Genomic DNA, 27,774 nt, shown 5'->3' with positions numbered 1-27,774 from the left:
CCTAGGCCTTTGCCCCAGTCCCCTGGTCGGGGAGGAGAGGAGAGGTGATCCGGTCTCTAGACAGGGAGCCCCTTGGCCTGTGCCCTGCACTGTGGGACCTTCTGTGGGTAGCCTGGCCTGGTCCCAAGGCTAGGGACCGCGATGGGAGTCTTGAAACTTGGGGGGAAATTGGGAAGCAGAATCCTACTCACAGCAGGCCCTGCGAGAGGCTCCCAAGGGGTTCAGTGAGCCCTGGGGGGCCCAGCCTCCCACCTCTGGCCTCCTCATCAGAGGGCCTGGACATAGTGAAAGACAGCAGGTGGTTATTTCAAAAAAAGTCTTTTAATTGTTCAAAATAGCACAAAACGACATCGCACTATGGTAATATTGAGTCACGGGGGTTACTCTACAATAGATGATGGGTGTACTGTTCTCAGAAACGAGAAATCAAAGGGTGCTTAAGGGAAGGGACTGGGGGCAACAATGGGACCAGGCGAATGGGCTCCAAGGTGACTAAACGGGACGTTTTCCACAGCGAAATCTACTAGAATACAACAAACCAGGGGCCCAGGGGCCACGGACTGGTGGTGGGGGGCTGCAGAGACCCCAGGCCACAGCTGTGGTTCCAGGGCAGGGGGTGGGGGCTGAAAAGACTGGCTGCTCCTTTTAAATCCTTCTGTGACCTGCTTGCAGCCTTGCTGGTTGCCTAAAGCTGGGGTGTGGTGTGGGGCAGAAAGCTGTCTCATGGGCCACTCCAAGCAGAGCCCCAAGCCCAAGTCTGGCCCTAGGAGGATGCGCCCAGCCTAGGAACAGTGCTGCAAATTCATAGACCTGGTGGCTGGTGCTCTTAGCGGCTCCCTCCCAGGCTGCTTGAGGCTGAGTACCTCCCCACCCACCTTTCCTTACAACTTTGCCTGGAGGGGGGTGGCCGCAGGAAGCAGCAGTGGAGGGTGTCAGATACTCTAAGCCAGTTATGCCCAGGAGGGGGCCTGGGGGGTGGCGGACAGCACAGTGAAGCCAGGACCAGGAGAATGGGATACAGCTGCCGCCCGCCCCCCCACCCAGTTGTCCTCAGAAACCTGACTGACTGCAGGTTCCAGCAGACTCTCAAGCTCGGTCCTATAGGTGTGGAGCAGTCACCCATGGGAGTGAGGTCTGACCGCTCATCCTCCTTTGTCCCAGAGGGCAGAGGCCAGCAAGAGGAAATCGGGCTGGGCAGCAAGCACCAGGCCCGCAGGGGAGAGTCCCCGCCTCTCCTGCCCCAGCTGCCCCCAGCTTTTCCTCCAGAAAGATCCCTGCCAAGGCTTAGCCAAGGGAAAAAAGTTAAAAAAAAAAAAAAAAAAAAAAGATACACATTCTGTACACAGCTAACAACAAAAAAGGGACAAAACCCCACACACTAAGGCTAAAATTACAATAAAAATGTTAACTTCATCAATTTCAACTGAAAACAATACAACAAATGCAGCAGTTGGTGAAGTGGCCCCTACCCCGACCCGGGGGCTGAGGCCGGGCTTGTGTGTGTGTGTGGGGGGGCGCGGACCTCTAGGCCCCACTGGGAGTCGGGAGGTTTTCACAGAACACTGCTCAGGCCACCACCGGGCTCCTTCTCTCCCCCTTTCTTTTTCTTTCTTTCTTCTCTTTTTTAAAATGGGAAAGAAGAGGGAAGGAGAGAAGAGGTGGGAGTATGAAGGCCTCTGAGAGATCATGTAAGCTTCTCATAGGATTGCTGGGCAGAGACAGGGTTGGATAAGCCGAAGGGGGCCGTTAGGTGGTGCGAAATGCAAAGGTAACAAAATACAATACAGCCAGCCAGACACCCAGCTCAGGGGAGGGGGCCCACAAAGCCTCTTGCAGCAGAGGCGGGGAGGGGTTGGGGGGTGGCGCCTTTCCTTGGCTTCCATGCCTGCGCCCCCCAGCCCTTGGCTGTCCCCTCAAGCAGAGGGTGATGAACAGCAAGAGGCGAGCAGGCTTTGGAGGGGCGTGCATTCCATCCTTCTTCCTTCTGAGTTTCTAGTTCTCTCCCTTGAGGACCTCTGAATTCTCTGGGCTTGTTCAGCTCCCAGGGGAAGGTGCTGGGTGGGGGAGAGGAGGGAGGCGCATTGCTCTCACTTGCTCACTGCTCTTCCAGATCTGACTTCTACTTCCTCCCAACAGCAATGGTAAAATGTGCTTTCTTGAGATTAATTTAAAAATAGACAGGGAGAGAGAATGAATGGCAGCCAGTGGCTCGTGAGGGTGAAGTGTGAGCGCCGAGTGGGTGGGACGGGCAGGCCCTGGTGGGTGGTGTTCCTGAAGCAGAAGAGGGTCTGGAGAAGCATCCAGGTGTGGGCCAGCTGCCTCTCACTGACCGTCTGCCTTAGATTTCTTTGGAGCAGATTTCCTTGGAAGATGGAAGAAAAAGGGAAAGACACCATGTTAGCATGCGTCCTGACAAGTCTCTGGCTGGCACTTAGTAGGGCTTCACACTGAGATCACGTAAGGAGAGTGGAGCCTTACTATTGCCACTGCTCCTTCCTCCCTGAAACTGCCCTCCCCCAGCCTCAGAAGGTTTCTGAGAGAGGATGTGGAGAGAAGGGAACTCTCATACACTGCTGGTGGGAGTGCAAACTGGTCCAGCCACTATGGAAAACAGTATGGAGATTCCTCAAAAAATCAAGGATAGAACTACCATATGATCCAGCTATTCCACTGTTGGGTATTTATCCAAAGAACTTGAAAACACCAATTTGCAAAGGTACACGCACCCCTGTGTTCATTGCAGCGTTATTCACAATAGCCAAGACTTGGAAGCAACCTAAGTGCCCATCAAGGGACGAATGGATAAAGAAGATGTGGTATACATACACAATGGAATACTACTCAGCCATAAGAAACAATGAAATCCAGGCATTTGTGACAACATGGATGGACATTGAGGGTATAATGCAAAGTGAAATAAGTCAGAGGGAGAAGGTCAAATACCGTATGATTTCCTTCATTAAGTAGTAGATCATAACAACAATAAACAAACACATAGGGACAGAGATTGGATTGGTGGTTACCAGAGGGGAAGGGGGGACGGAGGAGGGTGAAAGGGATAATTCGGTACTTGTGTGTGGTGATGGGTTGTAATTAGTATTTTGGTGGTGAACATGATGTAATCTATGCAGAAACAGAAGTACAATGATGTACACCTGAAACTTTTACAATGTTATAAACCAATGTTACTGCAATAAACAAAAAATTAAAAAAAATAAAAAAATAAAAAATAAAAAAAAATAAAAAAAAAAAAAAGGTTTCTGAAAGGGGCTTCCTGCTTACATTTCCGGAGAGGACATGGGCCGCTTGCTGGCCGGCTTGGTGCCAGAGCTGTCTTTACTGGTTTCTGAAAGGAAAGAGGGAGCGGTGAGCAGTGCGGCAAGGTGGGCAGCAGGACTCCAGTCACACAGCAGCATGCAGGCCAAGAGCAACAGCAGAGGAGACACGTGCCCCCCACTCCCTGCAGCACAACCAGCCGACCGACCTCCTGAGTGTGACAGCCCCTTCCATGGGTGCACTCCTCATGGCCCTGGCCACCTGTGGGCCACCCCCCAGGGTCACCCTGAACTCAGGTTAGAGGCCCTCACTGTCCTCCCTGGTCAGCCTCATGGAAGCTGGCACAAAACCTGCCAGGGCAGCCTCTGTTCCTCACACTGCACCTTGCCCACTGGGCTCTGGCCTTGCCCTGTGCCTACTTCACATTCTTGCCCTTCTCCCTACCCATCACACCTCAAATACCTCTGGGAGGCTTTCCCTGCAACCCCAGATGAGGTGACGTACCCTCTGCAAAACACCTCCAATAGCACCCTGGCCATCACGCCCCCCCGGGTTCCAAAGCTCCAAAGTCCAGTTTGTGCCCCACCCGATACTTGCCAGGTGCTTCCACTCTTCAGCCCCCACCCAGAGGCTGCCCAAGGAGCCCCAAGGTAGGAACGACACCTACCTTGCAACCACCTCACTTGGGTGGCTGGGCCGTAGCCCTTCTCGTTGCGGGCGGCGATGCGGAAGATGATGGCAGGCTTGGTGGTGTAGTCGATGTGGGCGTTGGAGAGGCTGGAGGACTGCACGAGGCAGGAGGGGCTGGGCCCGCAGTACACCCGCATAAAGGCAAGCTGGGCTGGGGTCGAGCTCTTGGGCTCACCACCGGCCTGCGAGCTCTGGATGGCCAGGTACACCGAGTACTCAATGATCTTGCCCGAGGTCACAGACGGCGGCTCCCAGGTGAGGTGAGCACCATCTGGACTCTAGAACCCAAGGAGCAAAGGTCAACCCATGCTGTCTTTGGCCTTTGTGACTTTATCCCACCCTGCCTGTCCAGGAACAGAGAAGCTAGAACACTTTGCATCTTCCAGAACTGACTGCTCATACTTTACCCCTTCTCCTGACGGGGCTATTTCACAGCAGAGTTAAAGGAGCTCCGAAGAGATGGCGTGTTCTGGCCCCACCTGGAAAACAGCCCGCCTACACTTGCTTTGCCCACTAATGTGTGACTTGTCACTTAGCCTCTTGGTGCCTCAGTTTGCTCATCACAACATGCAGCTAACACCAGGTCACAAACCTCCTCAGGATGTTTCAAGGATTAGATAAAAGAACATGTTGAATACAGCATGTAGTTGACGCTTGCTGAACATCAGCTGTCACATTACAGAGGGGGAGACTGAGGCCAAGGGACAGGAAGGAACTTGTTCTTGTCACCCTGGCAACTGGTGACAGAGCAAGGACCAGAAGCTTCACCCTAGACCTGGCTGACTCTGCCTACACCTTGGGGCCCCTCTTGAGTCACCCCTACCTGGCCCAGCATAGAAGGGAACTGCATATGTACGGACTCAGCCAAGACCTGCTCTGCTCCAGGTGGGCAGGGGATCAGCCAGGGACAGAGGGCCATACTGTGGCAAGACTCACTTTGCTGATTTTAATGGCACAGGGGGCCCCTGGGAAACCAGGCAGACACGTCTTAAAGGCTGAGATCTCGCTGAAAGGCCCTCGGCCACAGGCATTGATCCCGGCAACACGAAACTTATAGGCCGTGCCCGGCTGCAGCTCCTGCTTCTTTAGCTGGTTATAGTCTGGGACAGTGCCCGAGTCATCCTGGGGAAAGAGGCCAGAAGAGCAAGAGAGAGAGAGGAGAAAGTGACATGAAGCCCACTGTCGAGAGGGCAGCTCTGGGGTACGGCTCTGGGGCCAGCACAGCAGTTTTCCACCCTGGGGACGATGGAGGTCCATGTGAGGGTCAGGGAGGGGGAAGAGGGAAGCACTGGCAGATCCTTCACAACAAGGGGGGACATCGCGAGGTGGACTGAGACTTGGCTTCTCCGTTGCTTCAAGGGGCACAGGACAAGGCAGTGCGTGGGGAAGGCTCTGCACCTGGCTGTCCTTGGGCCAGCCCCAAGAGGGAGGGCACCCCTGGGGAACTTCAGAAGTCCCCGAAAGCCTGGTACCTGCCTCATGGCCAGGATCCACCCACCCAAGAGTGTCAGCTCCCGGGGTCACTTACATCAGATGGGACAGCATCATCTGGTGGAAGGAAATAGTGTGTCACCATGACATTGGTGCCCTTAATGACCCCCACATCAAACCACTGGTTCTCCTTCTTTACAGGGGCTTTGCTGGGTGGCGGTGGTAGATCTGGCTTCTGGAAGACAGAAAGGGGAGAAGAGATCAGGCCCTCAGCCCCTGGGGCACAGAGGCAGTGCTCCCTAAATCCTCGTCATACCAGACTCACCATGCCCAGGGACTCGATGCCATTGGCCACTTCAGTGAGGGTAGCCGCCGCCTGCAGCTTCGCGGGGCTGGCTACCACAACTGGCTGGGGGGCCACAAATGTGTTGGAAGGAGCCAGGCCTGGGAGGAAAGAAGGCATCAGCGGGCAATACCGTGGAGACCTGGCTTCTGTGTGGGAGCACCTATCTCAGGCCAGACCACACCCCCCTGCACACTCTGCATGGAGGGCCCCCCAACCAAGAGACATTTTCTCCCCAAGCAACTGAGTGCCCCCAGGGGAAGTGCTACAGGAACTTACTCTCGGTGGCCGTGGAGGGCAGCAGGGCCACAGTGCTGGGAACGGCCCCGGCCAGCTCACTGAGGCAGTTGCTCTCGATAGTTGGGTCATTGAGGCTGTCGGCAGGGGCCAGAGCCTCAGTGGGGAGGTGATGGTGCTGCTGCTGGGCCTGTGCCTCCTGCAGCTGCTGCTGCTGCTGCACCAGAGCAGCCAGCTCCTGCTGCGTTAGCACGATGGGGATAGTGGTGGCCTGGCCCTCCTGGCCCTCAGCTGACAGGTGGCCCAGCTCCGCCTGCGTCACAGCTGCCGCCGCCTCAGATGTGTCCATGGGTTCCCCGGTGCCTGCTCCAGGGTGGAGAAAAACACTACTCAAGAGGAATGCCAGCCAGGGGGAGCCTGTCCCCAGCTTCCCACTGCCACACCCCTCCCAGGCTAGTCTTCCCACTTCAGCACTATAGGCAGTCCCAATGGACGCAGGCCCTTAGAACCTGTCCCACAGGCCGTTTCCCGGCTCACCTCTAGCCTGCCCTCTCCCAAGGTGCCCTGCCTCCTTCCTGGGCGCCAAGCCCAGCCCGCTGATGCGCCCGTCCTCCCCTTCACGTCTGACTTGTGCCACCCCAGCAGGAAGTGGGTCCCCTCTCCTCGGGCTGCCTATCACTGCAACCCTCCAGCCAGCACTGTCAACAGGGAGGCTCCAGAACCCCATGTCCTCGCTCCTCCTGGGGGGCCCATCTTCCCCTCAGGGCTCCTGTTTGGCCTCAACTGAAGACACCGTGGTGAGCCGTACTCCCCTAGCACCTACCCATGACAGCCTGCTGGGCAGCCTGGAGCACTGCCTGGATGGCCAGGGCCTGGGCTTCCTCTGTGGCTGCAGCCTGGGCAGCCGCTTCAGCGGCAGCAGTCACTGCCAGCTCCTCAGGGGTGAGCCCTGTTACCATGAGGGTGGTGGTGCCCGCCTGGGCCTCGGCCATCAGCTCTTGGGGGAGTGACAACTGGTCTACTTCAGACTGTGTGGGCGGGGGTGGCTGGACCACCACAGTGGCCACCACGGCTGAGCTGGCAGGCTCCTGGCCTGAAGATGAGTCCCCTGTACTGCTCAGATCCACGGCGGCCTGGAGCTCAGGGGTCTGGGAGGCAGACAGGACCTCGGCGGACTCCCCCATCAGGGGTGTGGAGGCGGGCTGCAGGAGTTGCCGTGGCGGCAGCTGCTGGCGAGGCCCTGGCGAGGCCTGGAGTTCCTCTGGGGGCTGCAGGATGTCAACAGCAGAGAAGGGCATGTCAGAAGTTTCTGTGTTGGCTATGGTCACCGTTATCGTGGCCGGAATGGGGACTTCGGTGGTCAGTGCCCCTGGGGTAGTCTCAGTCACTGATGAGATCTTCTAGAAAGGGAGAGAAGCCCCCGTCAGAGGGGAGGAGAGAGAGGCCAGAACCACGCAGCCTTCATCTTTCCCTGTGGGTCTGGATTTTCATTCTCAACGGGTCAGTGCAACCCCGTGAAATGGGGAGTGGGTGGCAAGTCACTGCACAGCAGTGGCGGTGGCAGGAGGAGGAGAGACTCTCAAGACCTGCTGGTCAATTTCAACCTGTCCTCAGAGAGGCCTCCTGGTCTAGCCGAAGGGGCACTCAGATTCCCGCTGTGTCACTCTGACAGGCTACAGTGAAATGACGGGCCATGAGAAACAACTAGGGAAATAAAAGTGCCCATGAGACCCCGAGAACTGGGGGACTCCTGTCTCCTGCGATGTCATGCACCGAAGCTGCCCTTTTATGGTCTGGAGAAGGGACTAGGAATGGCACCGTGCCTGGTACAAGAGTGACACCTGGCGTCCAACTCCAGAACAGCACGGGCCGAAGGCGCAGTAGGCAGCAGGGAGGCAAAAGGGGACTCTGCCAGGGCTCTTACCGGCACTGAGGGGCCGGGGACCGGCGTGGACTGTGTTACAGTGGTCACAGCCCGTGTCAGCGTGGAGGACACAGTGGTTGTGACGGCACTGGAGCTGGTGAGGTTCACACTGTCACTCTGGGTACTCTCCACCTCTCCCTGGTCACTGGCAGCTGGTGGGGGATCTGCAGAGGGAAAGCAGAGAGTGGGGTGACAGGCACTCCGCCCAGAGGGACCTAATGAGAGGGCTGGTTGGCAGGAGCCCCAGGGCCTCCCTCCACCTGGCTTCGCTGCCACAGGACACAGCCGCTTGGAGGACCTGCCCCCCCTGCTGATGAACCGAGCCCCAGGGCATCTACCTGCTGGCCTCTGGCTTAAATAGATCTTTTAGCCACCACTTCCCTTATCCTTCGAGCCATGAGCTCCGGGAGAGCAGAAATGCCAGGCAAGCCACCTTCGCTCACCTTGGTTTGAGCTCATGTTGGAGGTGACAGTGGTGGCCGTGTGCGTGGTGCCTGTCTCGTGCGTCTCACAGGGGGGATTGGAGCACACCCTCTGTGTAGGAAAAGGAGCCAGCAACGAAGCGCCGGCCTGGTGGGTGGCAGTGGGCGGTGCTGCCACCTCCAAGCTGGACTCCAGGGTCCTGTGGGAGGGGGTGGTGTCGGGGAGCAGGGCCCCTACGCTGATGGACATGGTGGTACCGGTGGAAGTGGTCTGGTGTGTCTCACAGGGGTGGCCGGTAGGCGGCTGCTGCCCACCCTCAGGCTGGCCCGCAGCGCCGCTGGAGGTGGCGGTGGTAGGTGTATGGGTGGTGCCTGTCTCATGGGTCTCACATGGCGGGTTGGAGCAGACCCGCTGGGCACTGCCTGCGCTCGAGGTAGTGGCGGTGTTGGTGGTGCCTGTCTCATGGGTCTCACACGGCGGGTTGGAGCAGACTTGGGTCATGGTGGCCGAGGGGCAGAGCAGCGCTTCCAGGGCTGTCACAGTCACAGCGGCACCAGACGAGCTCTCGTACGCAGGTGTGAGGGTCCCCTGTGCCTCACCGGGCTCCCCGGCACCCATGGTGGAGCGGGCTGTGGTGGGGGTGTTGGTTGTGTGGGTGTGATGTGCCTCTAGCTGGTGCCCCACAGACACCCGCTGACCCAGGCAGGCTACGGGGTTGTCCTTGCCGACGGGGCCACTGGGCCTGACTTGGCTGCTTGCAGGGGCCAACTGCACAAAAGCAGTGCTGTGGCCGCCAGCCTCAAGTGCCAGGCTTGGCCCGAGGAGCGGGGCCCTGGTGGCCATCACAGTCATGGTGGTGCTGGTTGCGCTGGTCTGGCGGGTTTGGCAGGAGGGCTTGACGGAACCCTGGGCTCCCTGGGACGCCCCAGCAGCCACACTGACCCGGACCACAGCGGGAGCAGTGCTGGCTGCACAGGCATGCCGGGCGTCTCGCTGCTGGCTGGCACCAATGGTTGACATGGCGGTGGTGGCGGTGCTGGTGGTGCCCGTCTCGTGGGTCTCGCAGGGGGGGTTCGAGCAGCCGTGCTGCCCCGCCATATTGGAGGTGGCGGTGGTGGCGGTGCTGGTGGTGCCTGTCTCGTGGGTCTCGCATGGTGGGTTCGAGCAGACCCGAACCACGCTGCCATTCTGCTGCCCCACTGTCGAGGTCACGAGAGAAGCAGCTGCCTCCTGTCTGTCACAGACAAACTGCACCTGGGCGGGCTGAGAGCGGCCCCCGAGGTTAGCAACGATGGTGGTGGTGGCGGTGTTTGTGGTGCCTGTCTCATGGGTCTCGCACGGCGGGTTGGAGCACACCAGTGTCACGGTGCCAGGCTGCACATCACCCTGGCCTGAGTCAGCAATGGTAACTGTGGCTGTGGGCTGTTCTGTAGTAGGCGAGGCCAAGATGGATACAGGGAGGTCATGCACGGGCTGGGTCTCAACCCCACTGGGTGCCGTGATCAGAGTCACCTGGGTAGGCTGGGAGACAGGCTGGGGGAGATGCCAGATGGGACGAGTTAGTGCCGCAACTTCTGTCTGTCTGTTCCTCCCACCACCCTACAGTGTCACCCACCCTGGCTGGGATCACAAACTTGGCTCCTAAAACAATAGCCCCAGCAAATCCAGGACCACCTCGCCCTCTGACCCCAAGACAGTGACTTGCTTGGAGACCAGGGAAGAGGTACTGCTTGGCCTCAAGGGCCCCAGGGACTGGAAAGGGGCTGTGGGGGCAGGGCAGGGGCGGGCCTGGCTGGGGCAAGCCCTTGGTCAGGGGCCTCGCCCACACAAAGGCCAGCAACAGATGATTCACCATTTTCAGGAATTCAGCTTAAGATGTATGAAAAGAAGAAATGCTGTATGCACGTGAAGATGAACTGGCGCATCCCCTATAATACCACGAGAGAAAGACTCTAGTGTTCAGAAGCTGGAAATGGGTAAAATATGATGTCTCCAAGCAACAGACTATTTATTAGACAGTGAGGAAGAATCATGATTCTGTAACAACAGGGACAGCGTCCCACAGGTTCTACATGCATCAGGGAAAAGAGGAGCCAGCTGCCTGCAGCAACAGAAGGAAGCCTGGCCAGGACGGCCCCAAGACGGAGACCAGAACCCTCAGGTTGGGGCTCAAGTGCTTTCCGTAGTGTCACTGACATGCACCCACATGCCCTCACACTCTCCCAGCCACCCTACCTGCATGGTGATGGTGGGTGTGGTGAGCCCGCCGGCCGCTGTCAGTGTGGTCTGTGCAGCTGATACGGTGATGGCAGTGGGGTTGATCACCTGGCTTGACAGGGTGGCAATGGTACCCAAGGTGGTGATGGGTGTGGCCAGGGAGGCGCTGGTGCTGTGGCCCCCAGCTCCAGCGAGGCTGGTGGAAACGGTGCCTGTCACCGTGCCTAATGTTGTGACACCTAAAGGCAGGAAGGGAGGCAGGGGTGGGATGCAGCCTGTTGCTGGTGCCTCCTTTTCAGAAGCTTTTCTCCCTGGGCGGGGCTGGGGGCACTGGAAACTCTGGAATGCACCCAATGGGACCAAAAAGCTCCAGAGAGAGTACCTACATTCTCCCCGAGCCCTCCCACAGGGAGGCAGTCCCAGGAACACTATGCAGATTGGCGCCCAGCCTGTGGGCTACACACCTGTGGTGCCCTTCACAACCAGTGTGGTAACGGCCGGCTTGACGGCGGAGACAGTGACGGGGGTGACCAGACGGACGCCCCCCATGGGCACAGTGCGGAGAATGGTACCTGGCTGTCCAGGGGCCCCCTTTAGCACCACCTGGAACACCAGAGGAAAATGCCCCAGTCACTCACAGGCTGGCCGGACCCTGTCCTGCCCCATCCCAGGCCCCTCAGGAGGACATGTGTGGCCTGCTGGGGTCCTAGACTGGACACTGGGGTGAGGAGAGGGCCAGACCTGCCTCACCTGGGTCACTCCTTGCTGCCCGTGGCCAGTTGCAATTTTGGGGACAGCAGTGATGATTTTGGCAGGCGCTCCAGTCCCTGAAGTCATAACCTTGGTGGTGATAATGGTGATGGGGGACTTGATGCCAGGACTGCTGGTCACACCTGGACAGGAAAGAGAGGGGGCAGCAGCTTGGTTTTAGGCCTGCCACCTCTGGAGCTCCGCTCTGCACTAGCTCCCATGGCCATTTCCCTTGGGCCCCCTTTTAAGTAGTCACCCCTGCTGCCCCTCGATTAAAATGCAAGAAGTACTTTATAGCCTCACCTCTGCCACCTCCCTACAAATCTTCAACAAAAGGTACGGAGAGGATAGAGAGGAAGGAGAAACAGAACAGAAAGCAAGCACACATTGGAGCCCAGCCTCCAACCGCCTCTCTGGCTTTAGCCTCACATGCTTCCTCACTGGTGCATCAGGGTAGGCCCCTACCTGTGGCGCCTGCCTGCGTGATAATGGCCGACATGGGGATGGTCTTGATGATGGTGGTTGTGCCAGGCTTGGTGGTGCTGGGAGACACGCTGCTGATGCCCAGGATGGTGGGCTTAGTCCCGGCCCCACTGGCCTGCGTGGTAGTGATGATGGTGGTGGGCTTGCCATCTGCTGAGGTCACCAGTTTCAGAATGGTCCCAGCCGGCAGGGGCCCTTTGGTCTGCAAGGGGAAACCAGGCGGAAGAGGGCAAGGTGAACCGGCATCATTGCCAGGATGGAAAATCTGGTCCGGCTACTCGCCACCGGTAGCTCAAGCATCTCAGGGAATATTCTGAAGACCGCAGGTGACAGAACTGAGCAGGTGGACTTTCTGTGCCATATATGCTCACGGGACCTTTTCTAGGCAGGGATGCAAGTTCCACCTGTGGCCCAGCACCCACTCCTGCTTGTGTCACAGAGTCTGGGGCCCACGAGCTCACCTGGATGATCTGAGTCACCGGGCCCGTAGATGCCTGGCCTGTTACTGCTGAAGTCTGAACTGGTTTGGTCTGGACCACCGACATCACTTTGCCCAGATTGGAAATCTAAAAAGGAAAGAATGCAGCAGGGAGTGATCCCAAAAGCAATCAAAGGCAAAGCCTGGGCTAGGGCTCTCCTGGCAGAGGCCCAGGGCAGCACCACAGCCTGGCAGCTGTCACATGCAGCAGGGTGGCACCCGTCCCTCACCAGAGCACTGCCTCCTGGGACGGAGATGGGGCTCTTCACCAGGGTGATGGTCTTGGTGACCCCACCCACCACCGTGGTCACCACCTGGGCTTGCTGGGCCACTGTCACAGTCCCCGACTTGTGCACCGTGATGATGGGGCGGGTAGATGTGTTGGCAGCAGAGGAGACGGACGTCCCCACCTGGGCGGCTGCAGTCTTCAGCATGCGAGTGGCTGGGTTGCTCACCTGGAGTGGGCAGAGACAAGTGATGGGTGGCACAGAGAGACCAAGTCTCCGAGCCTCCACCCAGAATGTCCCAGCAGCGGGCCCACAGCTCCAGCTCCTCCCCCTCCTAGACTGAAGAACAGCTCGGTTTATGGGGCCGGCCCGGTGACGCATGCGGTTAAGCTCGCGCTCCGCTGCGGCGGCCCGGGGTTCGCTGGTTCGGATCCCGGGCGCGCACCGACGCACTGCTTGGCAAGCCATGCTGTGGCGGCGTCCCATATAAAGTGGAGGAAGATGGGCACAGATGTTAGCCCAGGGCCGTCTTCCTCAGCAAAAAAAGAGGAGGACTGGCGGATGTTAGCACAGGGCTGATCTCCTCACAAAAAAAAAAAAAAAGAACAGCTCGGTTTGGTTTACCTTCCCTTTAGCAAAGCAAGGAAAGAGACTGAGTGACAGAAGGTCTAGCCTAAGGCTGTCACACCCCTAAGGGCGACAGCTTATTCCACAGTCCTCTGCAAGCACCAATTACGGACAAGCGGCCTTTGTGGGTTGGTTCAAAGCCCAGAAGGAGTGACCACTGTCCGATCACACTGCCCAGAAACCCCAAAGCTGCTGGCTCAGAACCAGGCCCAAGGGATGCTCACCATGACTGGTGAGGAGGCCACCTTCACAGTGGCCGGGAGGGTGGTAGTGCCAGGTGTCACGGCCACGGTTTTGACGATGGTGGTGCCCGCTGGGACACTCAGCACTGTGGGCGCCGAAGAAGGAGGAATCTTTTGGGTGGCGGCTGCTGCGGCTGCCAGTGCAGCCATCCCGCTCATCTGTGGGCTGCTGCCGATCACCTGCAGTGGGCACAGGGAGCGTGAGCCCGCAGGCAGCATCGAGAGTGAGGCCACCTAGCTCCCTGCTCTGTGAACTTCACCAGAATCTGCCATGAGGCTCAGCGTTGCTCTGGGGAGCCTCCTTCCTGCCCAGCACTCCTCACAGCAGCATCTCCCATCTTTTCGGACTGCCGGGCCCTGCTCTACTGGCTCCAATCTGGACTCCTACCACCGACCAGGTGCAGCAACCCAGCGGCAGAAGTTTGCCAGCAGCTGTGGATCTTTTCTAAAGACCATGGAGTCAGATACAGCCCTCTCCTCATGGGCCTGGGTCAAATCCTAGCTGGCTAGATTCTCTCCTCAGCCTTCAGGACTAGAAAGTTCACATTTGAAACGCTCTTGGGATCAGATGGCAGGGAGGTCCTTTGGAGGTGTTAACTTATTAGTTAATTGTTATTAACTTAGTAATGACAGATCGCCTGATTAGTGCGTTACAGTCGAGAAAGGCCCAGGATGAATGGTGCTAGAGCTGGGTGGAATTCAAACCTGATCAGGGCACCATCAATCACCGAGCTGTCCTACCCCGCCCCACCCAGCCCAGTCCAGGGACAGCTCCTCACCGTCCCCTGGGTGCTCTGTGTCGGCACGACCATTCGCACGCCTGCAGGAAGGGAGGTCACGGTGACAGGGGCTTTCCCAGCCTGGCCAGCAGGTCGCATGGTGACTAGTGGGGTTCCTGTTGTAGCCTGAGGACCGGTCACTTTGAGAACAGCAGGGACACCTGGTGGGACAAGAGGGCGACCATCAGCAGAGCCCCAGCCCCTCTGTTGCACTCAGCATGCAGACATGAACTGCTTCTGTGACCTGCTTGTGCTTCACGTCTGGCCCTTCCAGGCACTCTCAGTGCCAGTCTTCACAGGTGGGACGGAGCCCTCCCCACCCCCAGGAATAAGCCTTCGCTCCTGGCTGCCTCTTCAGGGGTGCTGTCTGTTCAGCAGCCCTCACTCAGACACACGAGCTCCCGGGGGGGCCAGCCCCCTGCCCTCAAATGCCCAGCCCCCGGCTCACCTTGAGTCCTGGCTGCGGTGGGCACGGAAATCGAGCTGCCAGGCACTGTCGGCAGGACCTGGATGGTGGTGGTGGTTGGGGGTGCGGCGGCAGCCTGGGGCAGGAGCGTGATGCCTACTTGGGTCAGCGGCTGCACGGCAGGTGCGGCTGCTGCTGGGGCAGGGCTCTTGGGAGGGTTGGTAGGCACAGATGGGACTGGATTGGGTGTGGGGGAGGTGGCAGTAGCAGCCGTGGCAGGAATGTCATATTTCTGGAGCTGCAGAAGGTAACTGTCGGCTGTTGCCACTGCCCCCCAGCTCACCTCCAGGGAGTTGGTGTTGGCTCGCACCAGTTGTACCCGGGCCGGGGGCGGTGGCTTTTCTGTAAGAGCACAAGCTGGTGAGAACGGAGGAGGCAGAAGCTTCAGGGGTTGGCAGGGCTGCACTGTGGCGACCTTACCTGTTTCCAGGTACCAGAGGTCCTTGCAGCAGACCTGGTTGTTCCAGGCCTTTCGGTAGCCATCGCGCCCACTCCAAATGTACAGGCGGGTGTTGATCGCTACAGCACAGTGGCCGGCTCGGGCCCGGGGAATATTGTCCTCCAGCGTGTCCATCAAGATGGTCTCCCAGGCCATGGTATCTGCGGAGGGTGGGACGTGGAGGTCAGCAGGGAGGCAAAGGAACCCACAATCCCCAGTGGCCCTTTGGCCTTTTGCTGTCAGGGATGGGGAATTAAAACCAGGAAGTCATCAAAGATTACTAAATTAAAAAAAGGAAAAGATAAAAAACAACTCTGTATGGCAAAAAAACCATACAAATTAAAACTATAAACCATGAACTAGAAACTGGGAAAACTCTTTGAAACGCATAGCCAAAGGCTTCACTTGTTGCACATCAAGCAACACAAGAGCCTATAGAGCGAGACGGGCAAAGAGGAATGTAAATTATGGAAAGGTGACAGAAGGATTGAAGAAAAAATACATACCCTCACTCAAAATAAGAGAAATGCAAACTTAACCCCTGAGGGGCCTGGCAGTTTGGTTTTCATGCCCACTGTAGCCAGGGCTCAAGGTGAGCTGGGGGCAGGGGCTGGCCCACGGGAGACTCAATCACCTATTGGGCTTGGTGAAGAGCAAATGCTTGGCTGGTGGCCGTGCTGGCACCCCTGGGGGCGTCTACGTGGGTACAGCCTCCGTGTGGGGCAGCTTGGCAACATCCCTTTGACGGCAATTCTACCTCTAGGTTTTTACCTTTCAAACACACTTGCACATGGGTGAGAGCAATGCAAGGATACTCACGGAGCAGGGTCTGTGCAAGTTTCGACAGCACGATAGCAATTCAAAAGAATGAGGCCACTCGCAGCGCAGGGATGGACGGTCTCCAAGACAGAGTAAACGGAAAAGGCCAGGCGCGGCGCCGCCTAGAGCAGGCTGCCGTTTTGTTTGTTTTTAAAGGAACCTATAGGCAAGGCTTATCTATCTAGAAAAGCCCCTGCAGAGCAGAGAAGCCAGCGAGGTAGCTGCCTGAGGAGCAGAGTGGGAGGCGGAGGGAGGCTCTGCACCGGTATGCGTTTGTGCTTTCGCCTGTCGGACTGTGTGTAGGAAGAGCCCATTCAGAAAATGAAAAGGAGGAGCGTCCCTCAGAGCGCTCTGACCAGCGGCTACTTCTGGTGGATTTGAGAGGCACGGGCCTCAGAAGAAGCTTCGCTCCCTGCACACCCCACACAGCTCTCGGGGCTGAGGAGGGCCAGCCTCCCGCAGCCCTCCACAGGCCACTCCGAGCCCGAGGAGGCCATACCGAGGTTGAGACAAGCCAGTGTGTTGGTACACTTCCACTCCTTCTCGTGTGTGGCCACTTTGACGTCATCCATGACGAGAGGCACCCAGCCACCAAACACGTACATTCTGGGACGAGGGAGGGAAGAGTAGGAGAGGATTGTAGAGGAGATGCCAAGCTAGAGGCCACCTCTTCCATCCAGAAAGTTCTAAACAAGCTTGGTAATCCAGCTCTCCCCAGGAAAGTCCCCCAGGACGTATGAGGCTCTTGACGAGGCCCTCTCCTACTTGGTGGCTCAGCCCTCACAAGAACTGTGTCACCTCCACCATGTGGAACCACAATGTTTAGCTCATCTAAACCTCACCTCAGTCCCCACTGTTTTTATATTCACTTTGGGACCTTGGCATTGACAAAAACACCCAGCTGCTCGTGTAGAGGGTCTAGAACACTCTGCGCCCCTCTACCCTGAGTCTGCCTTCTCTCAGTCCCCCAGGATTATAGTGGAAAGACGGGGCTGCTAAATGCCAGCCCCGCCAGAAAGAGGTCTTCTTGGAATTGTAGAACAAAACTGAGAGCCAAGTGGGGGCAGGGGCAAGCAAGGAAGAGAAAAGTGATGGCCAGCTACTCACTTGTTTCCTATGGTTGTGGCCGAGTGGAGACTTCGAGGAAGTGGTGCCACCCCACTGAGACTAGGCTTATTCCATGTCAGAGTCTCTGTGATGGAGAAGGGATGGTTACACACACTGGTTCAGACACATGCCCTGTGACCCAGACAATGTTCCCCAGACGCGGGGAAGGCTCTGGAAGGCAGGCGCCAACCCAGTGCAAGCATTTCATGCCTGGCCTCCCTGCAGCCCATGGCAAGCCCTCTGATCACCAGGTTCCAGCCTCTCCCAAGCTGTGTTCACCATCCTGGCAAGAGCACTTCTTCGGATATTTATTGACCACCTGCCAGGAGCCAGCACTGCTCTTGGAATGGGGGCAGGAGTGGTGAGCAAATCCTGAAGACGCGCTGCTCTCCATCCTACTCGCCATGAAATGCGCTCGCCCCCACACCACCTCCACCGTCTACAGACTGCGGGTTGGGAAGCACCGTGCTGCTGGGAATTCCACTCAGGATAAACTTTTCTTCTGAGTGCTGACACTGATCTACAGAACAGGCTAACCCTCCAGAGATGTGTCATCAGCCATCTTCTCCCTTCAGCCTTCTTCAGGTCAAACACCTGAAGTTCTGTCAACCACTCCTGACACTCCACGTAGTTATCAGCCCAAGTAGCCCCCGGACGGTCTTACGGTCTCTTGATCCTGCTTGACTGTGACAGACCAAGGTACACTACTCCTGGGACAGTTGGATCACTGATGAGTTGACAGGGACCACTGCTACCGAATCCAGACAATTCCATTCTAGAAAGGCCTTTACCTTTCCCCTTATTCTCTTATAAGCTAGCAGACCAACTCAGCCAACTAAGCCTTGCTCTTTCTTAAAAGCAATGCCACAAGCTCAGGGGAAAGATAACAGCCCCAAACGGGGTCCTGCCCCCACCCCACCGTGACAAGAGAAAGGAGCTAAGCGGGATGCTCCCTATCCCCATGAGCCCCGCCTCAGCATCCCATGCTGACTGCCCAGCAGACTAGCTTTGCTCTGAGCCTACTGGAGCAGCCACACACGCATCTTACCGATATCCAAGGTCCAGAGGTCCCCCAGCCTGCAGCCACTCATCCCTCCGTAGATCACCAGCTTGGACTTCTTGTTGTCTTTCTCAGTGTAGACCACGGCAGTATGTGACTCCCGGGGTGGGGGCAGGACGCCGTAAGTGATGGGGATGTCCCAGGCTACCACTCCGGATCCTGGCCGCAATTCCAGGATGTATAAGTCATTCAGGTACCTAGAGAAGAAAGGTCACTTACAGCAAGCCCCGAGCGCATGCACCAGAGGCCTCACCAGCATCTACGGGTGAACAGTGGACTCCCTGGGAGACAAAGGGGGCTAAGGCTGCATGGACTCCAAGTTCTTTTACCCTTGCCCCCAAGAAGGAGCTGCCATAAACTCCCAAGGATGAACGTGAGTCCAAGAGGAGTAGTGGGATGGGGCATGCTGGGCTGCCTTGAACACGAAACTGGGCATTAAACAAGGGCCTCCCAGGGGAAAAGGGGGTGATGGCTCAGGACTACCTCCTCCAGATTTTAGAAAGGCCCCTTGTCCGCTGGCCTTGGAAAACACCCATCATTAAACCTGCAGGCAGCGGAGGCTGAGAAGGAAAACATTGGCTCTAAACTTGCTCTGAGGAGCAGGCATCAGCCCAAGGCAAGGTGGGTTTCTACCTCCTGGCCCCGCCCTCCTCCCATGAGGCCTCCTCAGGGTTAGAGACCTCAGAGCTGGAAAGCTCCTTAGAGGGCACCTACTGCCACTCTCTTGGTTCACAAAGGGAAGGGACTTGGCACAGTGGGGTTGGCTGGCACGTGGGCAAGCACACCCAAGCTTGTGGGATTTCACAAGAAAAGAACAAAGTCTCACCTGGGAATGTTGTTCTTGGGGTCCTCGCTATCATTGGCCAGACCCCCAAACAGGTAGCATTTGTTGCCCACAAGGGAAAAGCTGTGCCCAAGCCGAGGACATGGAGGGGGCCCATTTTTGGGCGTCTTTGCTTTGAGTCTCTTCCACTCCCACCGGCTTGCCTGCAAAAGGAAGACTTGGTGATTGAATTGGGGATGAGCTGGCCGCCGTCGGGGCCTGGGCCATTTGTCGTGTAGGGAGGAGCTGGTCAGGCGGAGGCAGGTGCCTGACTGGAGCGAGAAGGTCCTGGGCGGGGTGGGGCCTACCCTCTCCTGAGGCTGGCGTGTTCAGGGTGGCCTGGGCAGTCTCTTAAGCAGCCCCCTCCACCTCCTCCCTCTTGCCTCACCCCCCCCCACCCAGCCGCTACCATAAGGAGCACACCAGGGGCCATTACCTGGAGCTCATAGAGGTCGTTGCTGTATTTCCCATACTCCACCATCCCACCAAACACCAGCAGGCGTGTCCCATCACACACGAAGCCATAGGCTGCACACCCAGGGGGGATGTCCCCTCTCACGGCCGGAATGAACCACTGGTTGGTCGCTGGAGAACAAAGGGAAATGGAAGTCAGAACACCTCAGGAGCTCCCAAGAACCAGAGCCCCCACTTTTCTTACTCTCCAAATCCACCAGCCTTTAAAACATGGTCTGACAAAGGAGGGAGCAAGACAGCGACTTTCTTCCCAAGGCTGTCAGTCTCTCTCCTTTAGCATCCAAGTGCCAGCCCTCTACCCAAGCCATCTTCCAAAGCCCTCGACCTCAGAGGTCACCTCAAAGCAGCCTGTGATCACCCTGCTTCTCATCAAGATCGTCACAAGCAGGAAATCACTGACCAAGATAATTCACCAGCTTCTGGGAAAGTGGCCACCGACTTCCTTCCCCTACTACTCAGTGGGTCATTGGAAAGAAACTTCTAACACCCAAAATACCCTCTCGGTGATCTGTGCTCCTTCTCTTGGGGACCCACGGCTGCATCTTTAAGTGGCCAAAAGAGCAACTGCTGTGGGCTGGTGCCCTCCCTTCCTGCAGGTGCTAGTGGCAGGTGGTGAGCAGGCGAGGGAGGCCAGTCAAGGCAGCCTGGCCTGCTGGCTGAGGAGAGCCACTGGAGCAAGAATCCATCTCTGCTTTCATCTCCTACGTGATGGTCTACATCACCTCTCTGCTCCAGAACATTCTCGAAAGCCAGAGATGGCAGCAGTAGCATGAGCTTCTGTGGCAGCCTCACAGCCTCTGCCAGCCACAGAAGCTTCCCCAAAGCCCATCACCTCTAGCTGGGGGTGGGGTGGGGAGACCACCAAAGAAGAGGGTGAATTAGAAGCCAGGCAGGTCCTGCTGGCCTGGCCTCCAGCTAGAATCACAACTCATCCCCGTTTCAGGTTCCCACGTCCTCGAGTTCAACTCCCCCCATACCCACCATGCCAGGACTTCCCAGAAAAGGCATGGGACAACTGCCCCCCCCTTTTTTTGGTGAGGAAGATTAGCCCTGAGCTAACATTCGTTGCCAATCCTCCTTTTTTTTTTTCTTGCTGAGGAAGATTGGCCCTGGGCTAACATCCACGCCCACCTTCCTCTACGTTATATGTGGGATGCCTGCCACAGCATGGCTTGATGAGCAATATGTAGGTCCACACCTGGGATCCAAACCTGTGAATCCCGGGCCGCCGAAGCGGAGCACACAGACTTAACCACTAAGCACCAGGCCGGACCCTCATCCTTCTCTTTTGAGGGGTCCCTTCCATTACACATTATTTGAAGGGCTATTCCCTAAAGGATACACCACACTCCCTCCAAAATCTTCAAAACTAGAGGCCAGATGCAAATTGGATTCCAGGCCCCTAAATGGGTTTTTTGTCAAATGTGAGCAAGCAGGTTGGGACTGAGGAGCCGGCAGGCGGGGAAGGGACCTGGGTGTGAACAGAGCACGCCCTGGGGCCTGACCAGGTGTCAGGATACTCTCACGGGGAGGGCCTTAGGAGGCCCCAGCTACTCACTGCTTCTCGGCCTGACTTTCTGCACAAGCACGCACTTGGTCATGGATACTGCCCCCAACCCCCGCGTGCCGGGTGACCCAAGTCCTGTGTTGCCATCCCCAAGGCCCAACATGCACCTAGGCCAAAAGGCCTGCTCTCATCTACAAGCACAACCGCACCACCTCACAGCCTTTCCCGAGGTAAGAGCGCCCCCCTCACTCCCCACTCCCCAGATTGGTTTGAAACTCTGCAGTTTAGCGGAGTCACTGGGCCTCCAGGAGGCCTGGCACTGACTCTCCCCTCCCCTCCTCTGCCATTTTCCTACTAGAGGGGCAAAGCTGTACTGCTGGCCACACGCACGCACACATGCACACCCAGATCCCAGTCCTCCGCCTCCTTCTCATCCCTAGTGCAAACACAAACCAAGAGAAGCAGCAGCTTTCCGTGCAGAGGCAAGTCACCCCTGCAAGATGGGGAGAGACGGCCTCCCGTGAGCCCTGGAAGAAGGTTCATCCAAATTACCAGGGTAAAAGCTGAAAGAAACTTCTGATTGCCTCGGCCAACCTCCCTCAATTGATAAAGAAATGGAGCCCAGGAGGACAAGCAACTTACCTGGGGTCACAGAGCAAAACAGACACAGAGAGACAAGAACTTTGTTACCAACTTAAAGTGATCGCTAGGTGCCCACCTAAGGGCCCCATGTACAGGGAGCCATCGGCCGCCCTACCTCAGCTGAGCATCCTCAAGGCTGCTGCACACAGTTACGGGGCATTAGGGACCATCGGTCAGGGCTGGGACAAAGCTACACGGCAAGTGGAAGCAGCCCACAGCTTTCCCATCACACTTTGATCACTGAGCCAGGCTACAGATGACCTGTGATGTCCTAAGAGCTCATGATCACCAACTCATTCTATGGTACCCAAGAGAAGCTGATCTCATTCTAGAACACTCCAGGCAGGGCAGGGGCTCTCTGCACCCCGTCAAGAGCAGCCCGTCGAGCAGTACAGTTTCTAGTATGAAGCTGCAGTCTGTCTCTCTTCATTTCACACACAGTCCCAGTTCTGCCCCTGAGATGGCACAAACGACCGGCTCTTAAATACAACAGCTGCTCTCCACTGCCCCTTAATCATATTATCTCTAGTTCATCTAGCAGGGTGTCATGTAACCCAACCTATGGGTCCCTCATTCTCAATATGCCCGGGCTTGTCAGTGCTCTCAGCTGGGAGGAGGGTTTGAGGAAAGGAAGCTGCCTGCACACGGGACCCTTCGTGGGATGACCAGAACCACAACCCACCTTCTCCCTCCTCAGCAAGACCGAAACCCTAGCTTCTGGTGTTTTATCAGCTCCCCACACCCCTTTCTACGCTTTGCCAACGTGTCCTCCTGAGGGGCCTGGGAAGGGGCAGGACAGGGTCCGAGCAACCTGTCGTTGCTGCCATCCCGTAACCCTCTACACGTCACCACCTAGAGACCCATCCATATCCCTGCAGTGGGAGCCGGTCAGGCCCCACCAGCTGCCTTTTTGTTCGCTGTCCCGCTGGAGCATTTCCTGTGTGGTATATGCGGTGCTGGGGGCCAGGAGGCACAGAAGAGCTAGCACTAGTCCTCAAACTCCCAATCTCTGTGCCCTCCTCCCACGACAGCAAGAGCTCTGCCCTGAGCCCGAGCCCGGGGAGCACAGAGCAGGGCGATTATGGGGAGTGGGCTTCTCAAAAGAGGTGACACTGGAGCTGCATCTTGAAGGGTGAACAGGATTTCCCGACAAACGAAACGCAGGGCCAATCAGGAAGTGAGCGGAAGAGCTGAGTGAGAGCAGAGAAGGGCCCCAAATGGAAGGGGAACAGATTTGAGACAAGCTCAACTTAGTGACCAATTAACTGCAGGAACAGAGGAACAGGGAGGAGCTTCAAAGGTGGTGGCCTGCACCTGCTAACTGAAGGAAGAGACAGCCCAACAGTCTCTGTGAAGGTCTGTACTCCCGCCCAACTCCACCACCCGGTGGTGGGGTGACCCTGGACCCATCACTTCCCCTCTCAGACCCCAGCTTCCTCACGTGCAAAAACAAGGAAGCTCCACTAGATATTTTCCAAGGCTCCTTCCAGCTGTAACAGCTGAGAGACACTAAAGAACCACTGAGGCAGACCAGCCTTGGGCGACCAGCCACACCCTCTCCTCGCCAGGGCGCACCCCCACCCTGCCAGCACTCAGAATCCTTTTGCTCCAGGCATCTGGGTAATCAGCTTTGCTATGGTTAAATAAAATTCCCCGGTCAAGGACAGTAGCTACCCTAAAACCTCCCAAAGGCCAGTCAAGTGTCCTGCAGCCACTGTGGTGACCGCTGCCAAAGAGGAAGGACACACCCGCCCCCCTTCAAGTGCACACCTGCCACTCCCAGCCCCTTGTCACCCCCAGATCACCGAGCTAACCAAAAGAGCGAAGCATACACACGCCCCCTGAAGCCTTTTATCTTAGCAACAGGCAGTGCTTCCACATCAGCTCTGTCCCCCAAGGGCGAGTCTCTGAGCACTCATCCTGCAGAAGAAAAAGTGCAAGAGAAGAGGCATAAAGACCATATGCTCTGACCTCACTTAAGACAAAGCAAAGGTAAGCAGGAGGGCAGCCAAGGATGACAGGCATCTATGCCACCGCTGGTGGGAGAGGGGCGACACCAAGCCCGGTCTCTCCAGAGAACACCAGAACCTCACAGCTACAATCACGGCGAGGGGAGCGGACACCAAATGCTCCATCAAACACTGCATACACACTGGCTGAGGAACAGGGAGTCAGGTCTGCTAGTCACTCTCGTGAGAAGTCATGAAGGAGTTGAACAGGACAGTTTCCAAGCTGCTACTCTGGAGGCAGCCAGGCTGCAGCCCTCGAGAAGGCTGGCTACTGTCTACTACGCAACACATCCTTGCAGATGCAGAATGAATTATCGCCAAAGTCATCAATTCATTTTAATAAACTAGCTACCGAGGAAGCAGCGGACTTTGGAGCTGATGGTAATTAGGCCCCTGCCCTACTTTCTAAAATTGTGTTTCCCTTCCAAGGAGCCTGCTCCAGGCCTTACAAGAATAAAGTTGGTCCAGGGAATTTAAGAGGTCCTGCTCAGGGCAACGGCCTCTCTAAAAACAGCCTTGCCCCTCAGCCTTACCTTACTGGGCTAACTGCTGCCACCGCAGCTGTCTGAGCTGGCACAGAGCACCACCAACCAGTCCAGCCTCGCTGGAGGCAACAGGTGCTGAGACTCGGAATGCAAATGGTCACCGGCAACCCACCAGCCTTCGAAAGTCAACTTGGTAGGGCAACAACCTACAATGTGCAGAGAAAACTGCACTCTCTGTCTGGGGTGGGGGGGGGCGGGGAGGGCCCCACCAAGAGCCCAGCTCCAACCCTTGCCACTCCAACCAACTTCTCCCTCGGGCGCCAGCTGCTGGCCCCAAAGCAACCTCAAAGCTGGGAGGAGGTGCCCAGACTCAAGAACCCGGTACTGCCAGCACTCTGGGAAAGGATGGACCCAGAGCAAAAGGCGTTCGCTACATGTGACAGCAAGGGGGAAAGAGCTGAAAGAGGGCACCTGGCCGCTGCCAACTCAAACAGGGACATCTCCCTGCTGCGGAGGGGAGCTTCCTAAAAGACCACTGGGGATGGGGGGCTTTTCCACAGCCAAGCCTCAGGTTCTCACCCAGAACAGAAGGCACACAGGCCCACGTTCTCAGTGAGCACGCCTAAGCCCTCCTTCTGAGCAAGGTGAGGGGCAGTGGGCCAGCGTCCATTCAACAGGCAGCTTGGGACCAACGAGGTGCTAGTTGTGCAAACCACGCCAAGTGGCCACCATGGGGGAGGAGGGGCGGGAGGATGCGGCCAAGCCCTAGAGACCTAGAACCGACACCTGGCAAGAGGCAGAAGGCAAGCCAGCGGAGCCGCCATGTCCAGAGACAGAGGCACACCACAGCCTTCAGTCTACCATCGAGTCCCGCTCTTTGCAACCAAAGAGGCCTCGGGGTTGGGGGAAGCATGAAATCGGGCAGGGCAACCTCCTCAACCTCCCCGGAAGAGGAGTCAGGGAGCACCTGGCCAGATGTGGGGCCACCGGAATTCATCTCCTACACGGAGGGCAAATTCGAAGAGAAAAACTGCAGAAGTAAATGCCGAAAGAGGGAGGCAGCAACGCCTTGCATCCCCAAGGCTCCTGCACAAGCTGGGAGACGGTTACCCACTGCGGCACACAACTCCCCAGAGGTCGGGAACAGGCTGCTCAACTCTGCCCCTTTTCTGGAGACAGAGAACTAATCGGTAATCTCGAAGTTGTCATTTCCCCCGAAGGAGCACTAGAGATGAGGAAGAGCGGAGCAGGCGCAGGAAAAGGGAGGAGGGAGAGGGACTCCGCCTGCGCCAAAGGGACGCATCCGCCCGCCCGGCGGGCTAACGGTGTGTGTCTGAAGTCACCACTGTTGGCGACGCCCCCGCACCCTCACCAGCCGGACTAGAGGGTTCCACTCCAATAATGAAAAGTAACCCTCAAACACAGGAGAGCCAACGGGTATAAGAACGGGGGAAAAAACAGGGAAAAGCAGAGAAGCCAGGCAGAGCAAAGGGTCGTGGAGGGGAGCAGAAAGCAGATCGGTGCGGAAAGAGAGAGAGGGCGGGAGGGGAAGAGAAGGGAGGTGAGAGAGGAGGAAGAGAGGAGAGAGCGGGACAAGAGCAGAGAGGGAGGAGGGAAGGAGAGGGAGGGAAAGAGGAAGGGAAAGAAGAGGAGGGAGAGGGAGGAGATGGAGGGAGGGAAAGATCCGAGGACCCAGCGGGCTTTGCACTCACCCGTGTTGTACACATGCAGTTCGTCCACTATCCCCTCGTTGCCGCCGCCGAACACCACAATGAGCTCCTTGATAGCCACGGCGCGGTGGCCGTGGCGGGGCCGGGGCACTGGACCCGACCAGCCCACCACTCGCTTCCAGCGGGGCTGCAGGAGCACTGCTGGCGAGTTGGCGGGCGACACGGCCGAAGCCATAGTTCCGGGAAAGGGCGCGGTGGAAAAAGTCACCAAGCGGGAAGGGAGCCCCTAATTCCTCTCGCACACACCCCCTTTCGTCTAAGGCAGCTCTCACGGAGAAGCGGTTCCTCACACAGCGGTGGACGGCTCCATGGAGGCCGCCATCTTAACTATCCTCCTTCCCTTTGGCTCTTCCCCTTCTTTTCGCTCACCCCGTGTCCTCAAGAGCCTCCCGAAGCTGTCGAGCGCCTAAGCCTGAGAAGCTGCAGGCCGCCGAGTCCCGCCGCCCTGACTACTTGCCCGGGCGCTCCGGCTTACAAGCTCGGGCGGGAGGCCCTGGGAGCCGCCATCTTGAGCCGCCTCTCTCTCCTCCCTTCCTCAGTCGTAGCCCTCCCCCGCCGGAAATGGCGGAGCCCCGGCCCGGTTCCCACACCCCCCAAGTCCCCTGCACTGGCCGGCTTCCGGGGCGGGTGGAAAGGAGCCACAAGCGCGGCGGTTGTCCCAGCCCCGCCGGCGCTCAGACCACAATTGTGGGAGCCGCCATCTTGAGACCGTCCCGCTTCCCCGCCCAGCGCTTAGTGCAGCCGCCGCTCCCGAGACAGCTTCGACACTCGTAAGGAAGAGAGGCGCGCCGGAGGCCAGTGGAACGAGCTCCAATTCTCCGAGGCTGCTCGGAGGCTCGCGCCGTACAGCTCGTGAGGTCTCGAACCTCTCCCCTTAGTCCGCCTCTGCTGCTCAGGCTGCGCCTGCCGCCCTGGGAGCCGCCATCTTGAGACTAGCTCCCCCTTCCCCCCTATTCTCTTCCTCCTGGATCACTTCTTCCACTGCAAACCAAACGCAAGGCAGCGTCCGATCCTGGCTTCGCTCCTTATGACTCCTTCCCACAGGAGCCGCTCCAAAGAGCCAGAGTTAGGCCCCTAAGTAGCAACTGTACGGCAGGAGGAGCGGTAACGGCAGGGCGCTCATGCCTCCTCCCTGGGAGCCGCCATCTTGTGTGAAGAAGTAACAACTAAACATGGCGGCGGCAGCGGTCTGGCGAGTGGGCGGAGTTGGGCGACGTCATTGCCCCCCTCCCTCCCTCGCACGGTTTCGCCTCTGGGCCGAGGCCTCTTAAAGGACCCCACACTGCCTCGCGGCGAGAGCCCAGGGCCACTGCGCGCTCGGCTTGGGCTCAGGCCGCGGTCAAGTCAGGCGCAGGCGCGCCCAGCCCCGCGGCCCCCCCACCGCGCCTCCACGCCTCCGCCCTGGGAGCCGCCATCTTGCCACTTCCCTTCGCCCGGCCGTCCGCGGGCGTCAATAGCGAGTTTCAGCACAAAACAAAGATGGCGGCTGCGGCATCTGGGGAATGCCCGGATGAGAATGCCTCAGACGAGCTCGGCCCCGCCCCCCTTGGGAACTGTCCCCCGGGTCGCCGAAGGGACACACGCCCGAGGAGTTGCCTTTAACTAGCAGTGGGGACTGGGCATAGGTTGCTGAGGGTGGCTGACGGGAGACATTAAAGTTGCGACTCGGGCTGGGGAACGGACGTTTTGCCGCTTCACACACCCAGCAGCCGCAAGAAACGCGGCCCGAGCCAGCCGCGGGGGTAGCCGGAGGCGGGGCGAGAGTGGGCGGTGACGCGGCCGGCTCCCAGGCCCGCCAGCCCCGCCCCCGGGCGCCACCGCCACCGTGCGCGCCGCAACTAAGCCGGGCGGCGCGTCCGGGGCAGCCGTGCGCCGGGTACCCCCCTGGCCCACCTGCCACAGGGTGAGCAGTCAGGCCAGCGGCGCCCGAGGCGAGCGGGCGGGCGCGGGACAGCCCCGGGCCGCCCGGCGTCACCTCGTATCACCCCGCCCCGCCTTGCCTCGCCTGCTTCCCAGAGCCCCGTGCTCCGCCCCGCGCGCAGGCGCACGGCCGCCCTTCGGGTCCGCCCTTTTTCGAGATTTGAAT

The 27,774-nt window shown here is 58.1% G+C and overlaps 1 protein-coding gene across 7 annotated transcripts; it reads right to left on the bottom strand.

Moving 5' to 3' along the window:
* Positions 1–302: 302 nt before the first annotated feature.
* On the bottom strand, positions 303–27,008 carry HCFC1 (host cell factor C1). Of its 7 annotated transcripts, none has more exons than XM_014797503.2 (26): positions 25,671–27,008; positions 19,278–19,426; positions 18,845–19,005; positions 18,007–18,215; positions 16,959–17,043; positions 16,351–16,457; positions 15,014–15,193; positions 14,576–14,935; positions 14,128–14,288; positions 13,331–13,528; positions 12,483–12,707; positions 12,236–12,340; positions 11,757–11,976; positions 11,292–11,434; positions 11,006–11,144; positions 10,560–10,780; positions 8,345–9,857; positions 7,902–8,065; positions 6,801–7,374; positions 6,020–6,343; positions 5,723–5,841; positions 5,495–5,632; positions 4,903–5,088; positions 3,944–4,244; positions 3,283–3,346; positions 303–2,362 (listed from the first exon to the last, which is right to left on the bottom strand). In XM_014797503.2, the coding sequence occupies exons 1-26, from the start codon at positions 25,861–25,863 to the stop codon at positions 2,323–2,325; spliced, it is 6,279 nt and encodes a 2,092-aa protein (XP_014652989.1). In that variant the 5' UTR covers positions 25,864–27,008; the 3' UTR covers positions 303–2,322. The 7 variants fall into 7 exon arrangements, with proteins under 7 accessions (XP_014652989.1, XP_087283627.1, XP_014652990.1 ...); XM_087427501.1 differs by having other exon boundaries at positions 6,020–6,340; XM_014797504.2 differs by having other exon boundaries at positions 6,801–7,377; positions 12,567–12,707.
* Positions 27,009–27,774: the final 766 nt, after the last annotated feature.

Source organism: Ceratotherium simum, chromosome X (assembly GCF_057802395.1).
Source record: "Ceratotherium simum simum isolate JZ-2026a chromosome X, ASM5780239v1, whole genome shotgun sequence".
In the NCBI taxonomy this organism is placed as follows: domain Eukaryota; kingdom Metazoa; phylum Chordata; class Mammalia; order Perissodactyla; family Rhinocerotidae; genus Ceratotherium; species Ceratotherium simum.
The sequence above is the reverse complement of the archived record's forward strand: the minus strand, read 5'-3'. Positions and strand labels throughout refer to the sequence as shown.

Bases quoted from the DNA above. Each gene is read 5' to 3' on its own strand.
- HCFC1 (XM_014797501.2), bottom strand. From the start codon at position 25,863: ATGGCTTCGGCCGTGTCGCCCGCCAACTCGCCAGCAGTGCTCCTGCAG. The intron at 18,216-18,844 runs GTGAGACTTTGT...TTTCTTCTCTAG, and splicing joins CCCAAGAACAACATTCCCAG to GTACCTGAATGACTTATACA. The intron at 12,708-13,330 runs GTGAGCATCCCT...TGCCCACTCCAG, and splicing joins TGGCCTCCTCACCAGTCATG to GTGAGCAACCCAGCCACTCG.